The 12730-nt window shown below is 42.2% G+C and overlaps 3 protein-coding genes across 3 annotated transcripts in view; 2 read left to right on the top strand and 1 right to left on the bottom strand.

The window, feature by feature from the left end:
- LOC126568629 (protein anon-73B1) overlaps positions 1–12730 on the top strand; it is a 793767-nt gene that overhangs the window by 32646 nt on the left and 748391 nt on the right. The window lies entirely within an intron of this gene.
- The window catches only part of LOC126568418 (uncharacterized), a 366923-nt gene that overhangs the window by 50740 nt on the left and 303453 nt on the right, over positions 1–12730 (bottom strand). The window lies entirely within an intron of this gene.
- The window catches only part of LOC126567817 (uncharacterized), a 38547-nt gene continuing 31041 nt past the window's right edge, over positions 5225–12730 (top strand). Inside the window, exon 1 of the mRNA XM_050224126.1 lies at positions 5225–5328. Within this exon, the coding sequence (XP_050080083.1) occupies positions 5268–5328 (61 nt within the window). The 5' untranslated portion in view covers positions 5225–5267. The remainder of the gene's footprint in view (positions 5329–12730) is intronic.

Raw genomic sequence — 12730 nt, 5'->3', positions numbered from 1 at the left:
AAACGAAAAGGAAAACTCGTAGCCCGCGCAAACTCGTGACAAACATACACACAGAATGAAAACATTCTCTATCTAATGAACCTAACCATAACCATCCCAAGGACCTTCGTGTGCGTAGGTACTGGCACTGCGGTACACGGCAAACGTGTTCACTCCGGTTGAGACAGTGACGACAGTGACGATGTCAGCTATGTGGCTGTGTGTTTGCACATAGCCGAAGCAGAAAACCCAACGACCACCGGCACCGGCACGTTTTGCCGGGAATAACGCGATCGACATTTTATAACATTTAAATTTCAATTAGCCTAATTGTTAAATGTGTGTTTGTGTCTCACGCGCTGTGGTACTCGGTTCGGTCGTTTTTTTTTCTCCTTCCGACCTCTCGCTCTTGCTCTCGCCGTGAACTTGTTTTATTTTTTGCACGGTTGGATGCATCGCACCCTGGGACGCCTGATGATGATGATGATGATGCCAATGCCGATGCCTGCAACAACGATTCAACCTTCATGCTGATGCACTTTAAGCGTAATGGTTTCATTTGCATACCTTTGGGCACCGTGGGGAAAGGGGGGAACGTAGAAAACTGGCGTGTGAGCGCTGGCCATGTGGCGGTTAAATGTGTGTTTGTGTGCAATTTATGAAATTTCTCGGATTGACTTACCGCTTCGGGGGACGTTCGAATTGAGCTCCGGAGAGTACATGAAAAAAATGGGCAGTATGGAAAGGCGAACTTTGACGGAGAAAAGAAAAACATTATTCAAAAAGTTAGCCACGAAATACAAACACAGTAGTAATAATTAAAGATAGCCCCGTTGTAAAACAAAATTTTAATTGATGGTGCTATAGTGCAAATAGTATTCATTTATTTATTACAATTATTGACGTATTGACAATAATGGACATGCCGTATTGACGAGACGGACTCGATTAAATTAGTATTTTTTGTAGGTTCATCCTGTTGTTGCGTCGTTCACAAATTAGTAATTGGTCCGATGATCACCGTTTTCATCTCTGCCATGTGTTGTTTTTAGATTTGGTCGTCAGTTTTTGGTGTTCTGGTGAGTCATTGACTAGCATGTTTCTCTCAACTTGCCATACAGTGTTCTAAGTGTATTGCTACATACGTGATATTGACACATTAGTACTTTGCTGCTTACGGAACTGAAAGGATAGATACATAGAAGTTTAAGCAATATAAGTTTAAGCAAAGCGTTGCAGTTGAGCGCCCAACACAAAACGGTTAGACATGACTCATGACAGCATGCGAATGAACGCTCTGCCTTCAGTTCTTCCGCTAAACAAAAGTCGTAGAGATACTATTGGAGATATCCAGTAAATAAATCTCCCTGAAGAAATCGAGTACAGAACAAATTCAAACAGATCTCCCGTGTAGAATACTCGTGGGAAAATATAGATCTTTAAGAATATCAATCATTAGTATAAAAACAATAAAAGACTGCTTTAAATAGACTTAAAAGATGAGTTGAAAACTATAGCAGAGAAATTCGGTTATATTTATGCGGCTTATGAGCTGTGAGCCTCCGGTCTGGAGGCCGAGGCAACAGCGGCGCAGGTCTAAACAAGGCAAAACTGGGGCTTCAATCCCATTTGGAACCTTCCCTCCATAGTGACGACTGACGCCCCAATTACGTGATATCATTAAGTCTAGTAAGTCATTAAAAGACTGGCATGATCTCGAGGGTCGTTAAACCAAGAAGAAAAAGATGATTTTTTTTTTCAATTGCTCTGAAACTGAACCATAACTAACCTCTCCTCACCACTTGACATTGGAAAGACCTGATGGAAGCTGATGGTGAGGCTTCAACTCACGCTTGAGTAACGATGAATCCTCTGTAGCCTTGTTTTCTAAACTGAGAGCCATATTTTTCATTTATATTACTATCAAATTCAATACTTCATATCAATCAGCTACCTCGCATCCCTCTTCTATTCGAGGCAGCTCAACGTCACAAATTCAACATCACTTTTAACAGGGGGCTTATTCCATCTGCCAACTAATCTCCACCTAGATGCTGACTGACCATTTCTGTTTCGCTCCACAACAAAACAACGAGGGAAAGAAATCTGCCCGTCTTGCACAACGACGAAAAAACCACACCTAACCTCACTTCTCGACCCCCCAAAAAAAGGCCACAGCAAAGACATGGCAAGCGAGAAGTCGAGGTTATACAATATTCAGCTAGCTTGTCTAAATGTCATGTCGAAAGCGTTACACAAAACTTCGCTCGAACCAGCACGGCACGGGCTCCAGGCATGTCGGACCGAACACACACACAACTTTGGCTCGGAATGCTTGTAACGGGAATTGTTTTACCACCCCGTTCGCTTCGTTCGACCAGTTGGGGCACGGATAAATGGGACTTTGCTAGTTAAGATAACACAAAATACCACGTCGCCTTTGCCTAGGACAGTGCAACTGGGCCGTGTTGGTTTGGGTGGTTGTGTTTTGGTTCCGATTGTAATAAAATATGAAAGCCAGTAATTCGATTTGCTGCTAACGCTGATTGTTATGCTGACTGACAGTGTGCGGGAAAGCGGAACGTGTGCATTTGCAGAATCCTTCACCTGTTCCTATTTCATCGCCGGTAGGGAAGTTGTTTTTCGGGTTGGGGTTAATCGAATAGATCGTAAAACAAACTGCCATTGTCATCAATTTCCAGCAACACCAATTAAGATGAATAAGTGTAGTTTTTGAGGCCACTTAGTGCACTGCCTTGATCGGGTGTTGTTGACCACCTAATCGTGGTTTCGCGTTCGAGGATCCATTTTGCTGATAACTTTGGTGGTCAGAAAATAATTTGCCTTTTTTTTCGACCACAAACATCACGTGGTGTGCAAGTTTCAAAAGTTTCGCCCCCGAATTGAAGTAAATCTTTGGAGGGAAGAAATCTTCAACTTTATCTACCTTTTTTTGCTACCCGATGCCAATGCTTTCTTGCAGACACGTCCGAGACTGCTGCTGTAAATGGTGGATAAAATTCAAAATCACAAAAAAGGTGCCTGCGTGACTTCCATTCCATTCCCCTCCGACCTCCCGTGTCCAGAGCAGCCGGAGGCCAGTAGAGACCGTTTATCACAAAATATAATTAATCACACATAAATTACTTCGCGTGAATAATTACTACCCCTGCAGGAGTTGTGGCAGAGGGAACAAATTGTCTTCGTCTACCATTACTTGCTGCTGTCCATCCCATCCCATCGAGGGGTAAAGAGACTTCTTTGGCAGCACCAAATTTTCCATCCGTGCTTTCTTTTGCTGCTCGTTTGTTTCCATCCGGCCGTCCGTTTTGTCCGCCGTATTGTCGTCCGCTTCAATAGCTATAAATTATTTTTGACCGAAAGAATGCCCCAGGCATTCAGGAAACAGCACCGTGAGCAAATATTTTCCACCTTCGACACTTGCACAAATCGTGCTTCGAAGAAATTTTTAAGTGGCATTTTGGATGGGAGACACCGCCTAAGGGTTGGTGAAAATATTGAGATAAAATATAATTTGGTTCGCCAGTTTTTTTTTGTTTCTTGAGGAAGTTTTATCAGCCTGATACTTGTGTATTCGATTTGCTGCTGAGTTGTGGCATGTTTTTGACGCATTTTTTCTTCTTATTGTGGTTTGTTTTGGTTCCAAATTTATTTTATTTTGCTACCTGGAACTATCATTTATTCTGTTATTTTATCTGTCAACTTGCTAGATTTTTTCTACCACTTATCGATCATCAAATACAACAAAACGAAGTAATTTTAAAATGATCCTCAGTATTACCATCTCACTATCAGTAACAATTGCTTACTCATTTATAAATAATTTAAAATCAATTCAATAAATTCATACTTACGCTCTGTATTGTCTTTTTCGTTCTAGGTTTCAATCGTGATTTATGATCGGATAACAGTGAACAATTCAACCATTTTATGCCACACCGAAAGCACAACCGACACTTTATAGAGTCATCAACACGCTCTAATCATACTATAATACATCAGTGAACGAAGCACACAAAAACCCCTAAACCCATGTAATCAAACCCACCACCAGTACACCAAGATAGTGATCAATCGAGATTGGTTGTGGCTCCGGAACAATTGCTTTATCGTTTTTCGGTCCGATAAAAAGACAGCACCCAATTAACATCCACCCTAGTCGATGCGACCATCACCTAATTAGAATCTAGCTTTTTTAACCCCTTCCCATTGGTGCTCTAGTGCCAATGCATGGCAAAACTTGCTTGCCCTTTTGCTCATCAAACGACCACTCATCAGCAAAATCTGGTCGATGGCCCCGGTTGCCGCCAGTAAGTCCCGAGCCAGATCACTATCTGCTTTCCATAACCACTGGAGGGAGAAGAAAAAAAATCCTCGGATAGGCCACTTTGTTCCTACTTCGACCGTTCAGGGCCTCTTTGATGGCCCTGCTTTGCATAACCGTGTCGGCTTCGGTCTATATGCCGGTATGAACAGGAAGCCGAGTCAAAGGATTCGCTCGCTCGTTCGCTCGGGCTTGGGCTAATTATGCTTGGGCAGAGTCGTAAAAGTCCTATGCAAACAATTATTGGTTAGCTTTTTCCAGCTTCAGAATTCTGAACCTGAACATGGGTTTTCGGTTTGCCTTCCTGCAACGATTTGTGGTGAAACCCCAGGCTGGCATTAACCCTTCCGTAGGAGAGTGTGAAGATATCAATACGTATCCTGCGATGTGAGACGGACCCACAGGACAAGAACCACATGAAAACGTATCTCGCCTGCTGTTCAAACTACGATCACTATCAGTAGCCGCCTTCTGTTTGTTTGTGACCCTGCGTACTTCTAGCGTGTGCTGGATAGAGATGTTCTTTTCCTAGGAAAAACTAGTACCACAAATAGCTGCGAACTGAAAACTCCCTTTTCACAGTCTTAGCACATCAAAACGGAGCAGGGCTATGAAATGAAAACTACACGCTTCCAGGAGCAAGTGTTCATTACCGGTGTTCATCATCATTTCAGCATTGCATCAATAAGCATTCAGGTCAATCGTAATGCACCTGGTGGCAGGAAAACCCCAGGGTAATGAGGTGCAATAAAACACGATAGTGCAAATCTTTTCGCTGTGCCAGTGATTTTACAGGTCAATCCGACTTTTCCACGAATGATCCAGGAGTAACCAGTGCAAATAAGGAGTGTGTGTGTGTTGTAGTTTGAAAGTGAGATTACGTGTATGTGTAGGACCACTAGTTCTAGATTAACCGAACCAAGGAAAAACGAGTGATGACGTCATGATACCGAGAGTTAGTCACCGTATCTGGATTATCGTTTCTTGGTACCTTCTGTTAAAATGTAAGTAAAACAAAATTCATTCCAATCTACTTTCACTTGCAATAAATACAGTTCAACATATCTATATCGGAGGAGTTGTCCTCCACCCAACAACGAGGTAACGATGTATCTAAAAACAATTAATCAACCCAACACGGTGCACACAAGCAAACTTGTCGAGCGCATTAGACCGTTGCATGATAAGAGAAAAAGTGTGTTCTGTTGAACTTCTGCCGCTCATCGTAAGCTCGTCTCGGTTTCAGACAGACCCAACTTTACCCTGCAACATTACTGGCGCGCTTCCTCCGCACCGTACAAACCTCCCGAGCGATAGAATTAATTCCAATCGTAAACTTTTCCCATCATCAAATTTTTAATTAAATGCAAAATTATTATGGCATTCTTTGATCATTCGCACGCCGTCTTTGGGGAAGGAAAGCAATCATCGTCGAGATCGTCTGCGTAGTACTGCCTTAAGTCCCTCGCCGTAATGATGAAAGAATCAACTCAACCTTGACTTGATGACGCTGCTCGTTTTTTAAGTGTCTGCTCATTCGAAAGACACGGATACATTAGGCATCGTATCAGGCAGACTTCCGGCATTTTTGATGGACTGGAGGTTCCGGGTTACGTCACGTATTCCTACGGTGACATAAATTTTTAAATAATCATAACGAGAAACTTGTTTATTTCTAAAAAAATTAAAAGTTTTAAACGAATTACTTGACGATATCTAGAACACAAATTGTTTCAAGTTAAAGATACGCGTACTTGCTTTAATTTGTTCAACAGACGCTCTTAAATCCGTTTCACATCGTTTGGCGTACCCGCCAAGTACCCTTGATTTTCTAACCGCGATTGCTTGGGTTTTTAGCTTTCCCGGTGAGTGCCTTTACCTAGGATCGGGTCGTATTGTTTAACGCTGGTAAACACGCTAGGGACTATGAGTAAATTACACCTTTTCAGCACTTCCTGATGAAGGTGTAGAAGTCTCTCAGCGAAAATGCTGTCTTCAAAAAGGGTACTCTATTCTTCTGCCTTACTACTCCTTGGATCTTCACTCAGCCCGCGGTAACTCAAGGCCTTTAGAGATTTTTGTTTCTGGCAAAGAAAATAATTTTTGGCATAGATACTGCCACTCTAAAATTTCATAGATAAAGATGTATACTCATAAATCTAACACATCCCTTCATGCTTTAACATTTGTTCTCCCATTGTATGAACTGAACACAAGAGCCTCGCCATGGATACACTTTTCTTTCTTGCGAAGCCAAAGCTAAATCCGACCAAAACGTATCGGTTCCAATTCTTTAGCCCAGCTCAATCGTCTCAGGCAATCAAATGGCACAACACTAAACCCCTACGGATTACAAGGATTGACACCCGATAATGCGAAAAATAAATATATTACCGTCAAATATAATATATCTTAGCACCGTCGCCTAGCCCTAGCCCGCAACCCTAGACAACCAACACGGCACTGTTTTCCGTGTTTCCTCGAAACGAATAGGTCACTTCATTCAATTTTCCCAGTTTTTGCCGAAGATCGTTTACCAAGACCTTTTATCCCTCTGCTTTGCATGTTCACAATGTCAACAAGCAAACGGTTCATTGTCTCTCCGGTCGGGAAGTTTCGGTAGCCGGTCAGTTTGTAAACTTGTAACGATGTTATATAAATAGCAATGGGCTTCTTTTCCCGCTTCCCCTCATATAGCACCATTGGATACACATAAGAGAGTTAATCCTTCGATCGATTGTCAGTCTAGTGTATGAAGCTCTAGTATCGGCGCCGAGTAGATGGATAAAGTAACCGAGATGATGGTGGCTTGGGAAGTTTTATCAAGCAAAATTGAATATTTTCACCCAAAAGGGCTTTTGTGGGGCGGATATTGATGTGCAATAAACATAACCCAATAACTTTGGTCGTGGACTACGAACAAGACAACAGGAATGATAGTAAAACTTTAACAGCAATAAAGGCAATAAAATGAAATCCATAATCAGAGTAAAGTGTTTCGTTGAAGAATTGCGTTTCATTAAAAATTACGTTTAAAGACAGAAACGGGGGTTTTCTGGAGTTTCAAGGTGGGTAAAATCGTGAACATGCAGGAATACAATTAACAGAATGGACTAGAACCAGGCCAGGTGTTTAAATGATTTTCAGTCGATAATGCGAAAAGGTTCGAAATCAATCTCTGAAAGCTCCCCTTTTGCAATTTTGCGGTTCAAATTATTTTTTAATTGATTCTAAACTCAACGTTCAGAAGATTCAGAGTTGAAACAAGGTCTTATTCAATCATGTATTATGCTTGTCAACCATCACATGACCATAAGTCCTGACAGATAACGAGAACACTGCTAAACCTTCCCAAGGATGTCTTTTAGTTCAAGATGACTACGCAGTGATACTTTCTACGGACATCATTCATCTTCATCCACAAATAAATTTTAAAAGAATAGTTTTAACTAAAAATGAATTTTAGACAACGTACTATGGAGACGTTTTAATTATAATCGTATGTTTCTACGTATGTAACAGCCAAGTGTTCAGCACTCCAGCATCCAATTTGTCACATATTTATACTCTCTATTGTAGTTATCCACGACGCGTACTTATCCGCGTGGATCACATACCGACATCACTGATCTTCCTGAAAACTCCAACCTGTCCCCGACACTAGAAGCATCGACCGGCGCCATGTGTTGCTCATTGCTGCTCGGTTGGTTTTGTGGAATGAAATTTCCAACACCATCCAACGAGAGCGACTCGATAGTAATTTAGCTTTCGCCGAACCGTACCATCATACACTTGTATACACCAGCGCAATCATGCGAAAATGAACGCTAAAACCTTGACAGCATGACTTCCGGTTGCTGCACTTCTCTATTAATGCTCTCCATTACCTTCATTTTAATTCCAACCGAACACCTTCTGCGATAAATTCCAACAAATCTTATCTCGGTACCATTGCACCCGATTTCCCGGTCGCACCTTTACCGTTCGCCCATTCGCATCTAGGTGCTGGATTGTGCCGATCAAAGAGAGAGAGAGAGACCGGGAGAGAGCAAGAGCGATTCCACAATGGACCCCCATCGAACGAAGCGCTGGGCCGTATATCGTCTGCCCTGCCGTGGGGAACGTACTCTTCACTTCCGGTAGTGCACGTTGTGCAAGCCGGCTAGGCACCCCATTGGCCTGTGGCGTTACTGCAGCGCCACCACCACCATGATGATAATGATGATAATCTGGATCAGGAGGCGGCTTCTCCATGTAGTCGAGCGATGGTGTGGTCTCATTTTCATTACTCGCTTCTGGTACGCTCCAGCACGGCAATCCGGACGTCCGTGGATTTGGCACGAGAAGTTTGTGTACGAGCACTTGACTCGACTAAATTGCATGCGATGCGGCGGATGTACGGCAAGTCGAGGGAAAACGAACCTAAACCACCGTGAAACGCATTTCGCTAACCAAAATTTCAGAAGACGATTACGCGCGTAACACGACCGGCTTAGCACTGCACAAACATGCACCAGATAAAGATACTTAGCGTTACCTTCTCAAACAAAAAATAAGCTGAGTTCTCCGTAAACGAAACATTTGTGTTGAAAGGTATTTATTTCATTACAGATAAATTATCTCCTCGCTGATAGTTGGGGGTGGTAAAAATTATCCCTGCATCGTGTCGCACCAACAGCGAATCCGTCCGGATGGTGAGGACGATGTGCTCTGCTATCAGAAATATGAGTGTAATCCAATTTCCATAAATCAAATCCAGCGCTCGGTAGGAATCCCCGGGGAAACAAACCGAACGATAAGGATCCTAAAGGTAAACTGCATCTGTTTTCCTGCTGGTGTAGAACTTCTTTATTTTTGCTATCGCTTGAGGCTATCATCTTCACGTGTACTTCCCATGTAAAGGTGTTGTTGAACGGTATCTGCATACAGCGCGATACCGCTGTTGACACACTCAACCGCTTGAACTACGAACCAATCGTTTGCTCCATTCATCATTTCTCGTTTGTCTTTTTTCCTTCCCGGCTGGACCGATTTTCACAGCGAGCATTTTCTACGAGAAATAAAAACTCCCCGTGGAAAAGTTTCGTTATGGAAATACGTGTACGTGTGTACCCGTGGACCATTCCGTGCAACGATTAATCTTTCTGCTTTGCTACTCCAAAATGGATACTAGCCAATGATGACGATGATGATGATGGGCGACGTTGCGAGTGAGACAGAGCCTATAAACCTGTGAGTGATACGATTAATTTTTTTTCACCTCGTCGAGCACATGTTGGACACGTGTGCATACTTAGTGGATTTACTCTATCGAGTACCGAAACCCCCTACGATTCCCTGTTCGAGAGGAAGCAAAATAGAGAAGACAAAATTGTGTCCCATAGAGTCTTTAGAAGTTCCCTTCGGAGAGGGTTATTTTATTTATCGCACCCAACAAACACTTTTTATTTCCACTACATTACCCATTCCGTTTCGAGGCCTAAATGCTACGGTGGCGCTTTTTCGTTAGTGTGTATGTGTGTGTGTGTGTGCCGGAGAGACCCTTGCCAGAAGGATCACCCAATAGCAATGGGAAAAATAATTCAATCTTAATCCTCCCGGAGCGAAAGAATCACTCTCCTGTAATGATGCACTGATTTATGCTTATCTCGAGGCCAAACAATGGCAACCGGCACGCGTCTAAACGACGGCCATGAAATTGGAATTCTCGGTTGTTTGCTTCGACCAACGCAAATCGAATCATTCACCCACTGTTGTTAACTACCGGAACATCGTAGATATTTCTGGAGACTGTTGTAGAAGCTCAGTTCATTCATCCGACCACAGAGCGTATGGGCCGATTGTTACAATAATAATTATTATGTTTCTTACCATTGTTAAGCACAGAGTTGCAACTTGAACTCGTTGGGGCCCCATTGTGGGCCACATTCCCCCAAATCAATCTCCCATCTACCATCGGTGCACTCTTGTGCGCGTTTTCATCAGCAGATGTGGAAGACCACACCACCGCAACACCGCTGGAGTCGGGTTCAATTTAGTGACACATATTTTACTCATTGTTGTCAAACAAGCTGTCTTCCACACGAGCGACAAACAGGCGCGATAACAATGGAAACGGGTCCCTTCTCTCAGTGGTAATATGTTACACTGCAAAGCGTAACTTTCATGTCAAGGGTGCCAGTTTCATCATCGAACGTTTTGTGCTGCAAGAAAGAAAGTACGGTACAGCAGGGAAAAAGCCATTATCTCTACAGGAATGTGTTCACAGCTGGGCATGGGTTGGTTTTGTATTGACTAAAGATTGTATGGGCATGTGAATGTAAATAACAATAAATTTGTTTTTTTTTTCAATGTGGTATCTTATGAAATTGAGATGCATTTTCTAACACAATGATGCTTACTGCACGATTAAACTACTTTGTTTTGATTCGAAACAACAATAGAAACATTCTCATCAAATATAATGTAACTCCTGGTAATATGCAATACGCATTACTTCTGAACTTATTTTGCCTTGTAGTTAATGATCTTAAATTTATTAATCAAATGAAATAAAAGAATTTCAATTACAAAAGTGATCTTAAGGAGGGCTTATTCTGAAACGCCTAATCGACCACCAAACATTTGATAAATACAATAAAATAAAAAAAATCTTTTTAGCAAAATTCAACGAAACAATGCAGGAGCTTTCCTCAACCGTTAGCAAAGTGACAATTTTCCATTCTTTCCAAACCCAGCTTTACGGTATCATCTACTCGGTAATCGTCTAAGCCCAACACAAACACATACAAAAAAAATCAGTAAATCCAACAAATTACCTCCGACCCACCGACCACCAACATGCAAATTTTGACCTCAATTCACAAACGAGATCCTCAATTTTCTCGACGCTGATCTCACGCTAAGCTTCTTTAGTTAAACCGTTTTTGACACTTGGTCCCATGAAGTTGGAAGAAATTGGTGAGAGCGTACGAAAACCAGAAAAAAAAATCAGGAACAAAAGCTGAATCAAATCTAACAAACTTCTCAAACCCCATACCTGGTCTGATGCTACGCGCTTGTGTGCGTGTGGAAAGCATTTTGACGAGAAGACGAGAAATTCGAACACAGAAATACAGAAAAGCGAGAAAACAGCAAAAGCAACCAGACAAGACATGCTTGGAAGTTATCTACATTTCAGAAAACCTACCACAGACAGCAGTGCCTTGATTTATGGCATCATTAGATAGAGGTTTTCGGTGCTCGGTAGTACGCGTTCGCATCGCCAATAAAGGGACGAAAGAATCCGATAAACGGGAGCACCCTCCTATTTTTTTCCTGTTGTTTTCACACAGTGGCTTTAAGCTTTTCGGGCACAAATCCTTTCCAATTCTCGTCACTGTAACCGGGTTGCGCGGTTTTTTTTTTTTTGTTTCATTTTCCCTAAAAAAGTCGAGCGCGAAATTTCGCATTAAACGATGCTTCTCCTCCGCCATGGCCCTATCAGTGGTTGGCTTGCTTGCAGAAATGAATTAAAGTGATCGACGACACTCGCATAACATCCTCATTCCAAGGCACATTTTCACACTGTTTCACGGCGAAAAGTTTCTTCTTTCTGCTTAAAATCAATCAAAAAACCTGTAGATTTCCATCAATATTTTCACCAAAGCGATTCACTTACCGCTAAAAGTTTTCACTCGAAACACACTCTTCGGAACGTTTCGCAGAAAACAGAAAGGCCTTGAGAAACCAAAAACCTTGTGAAAAACAGGTCAGCAAACCCGTCCTTCACAGGCCAAAACATGCCCGTTACCATCGTTTAATTTTCCAAAGACCAAAGACCGTCTTGCAGAAATTAATAAAAGCATGTTAGAGTGTCGAAGGATTATGGCATCTTCAAGAGTCATCAAACTGGGGTGGGGTTTGAAATTGTGTTTGCGGTTAGCTTTTGTGGCCAGAAAGAGTAGGGAATGGTAAGGAACCTGCTTCCGAATCCCCTATTAGAAAGGGCTCTACTCAAAGGAGAAGTAGCCAAACTAGATGGGAAGAGAAAGAGTAGCCAAAATCTACTTCACCCGCGTCAAAGATCCTGGCCCAGCCCGTGCTGTAACTTGATAGACACGGTAAACATCGGCGACGACAGTAAGGAAACAATGTTTTAATTAAAATTGATTGATTTTACCCGATGGTTCTTCGGGTGGTTTACCCTTCTTTCGTGTTTGATTGACGCGTGCACGAGCTAAAATGCTCAGAAAATTGGTCGGTAAATGCGGAGAGAATTGGGGGAAGAATGGAGCGCGTTCTTTGAGGCTGAGAGCTTGATGAATTAATTTTGTTTTTGAGGACGCTTAGCGAAATTTTGCATGAGCCTATTTTGGGTTACTTTTCTTTCAAGAATGAACAAAATGTTCTATAAAATAGAAAAAT

This window comes from Anopheles maculipalpis, chromosome 2RL (genome assembly GCF_943734695.1).
Source record: "Anopheles maculipalpis chromosome 2RL, idAnoMacuDA_375_x, whole genome shotgun sequence".
NCBI classification, from domain to species: domain Eukaryota; kingdom Metazoa; phylum Arthropoda; class Insecta; order Diptera; family Culicidae; genus Anopheles; species Anopheles maculipalpis.
This window is presented reverse-complemented; position numbering and strand designations above follow the sequence as displayed.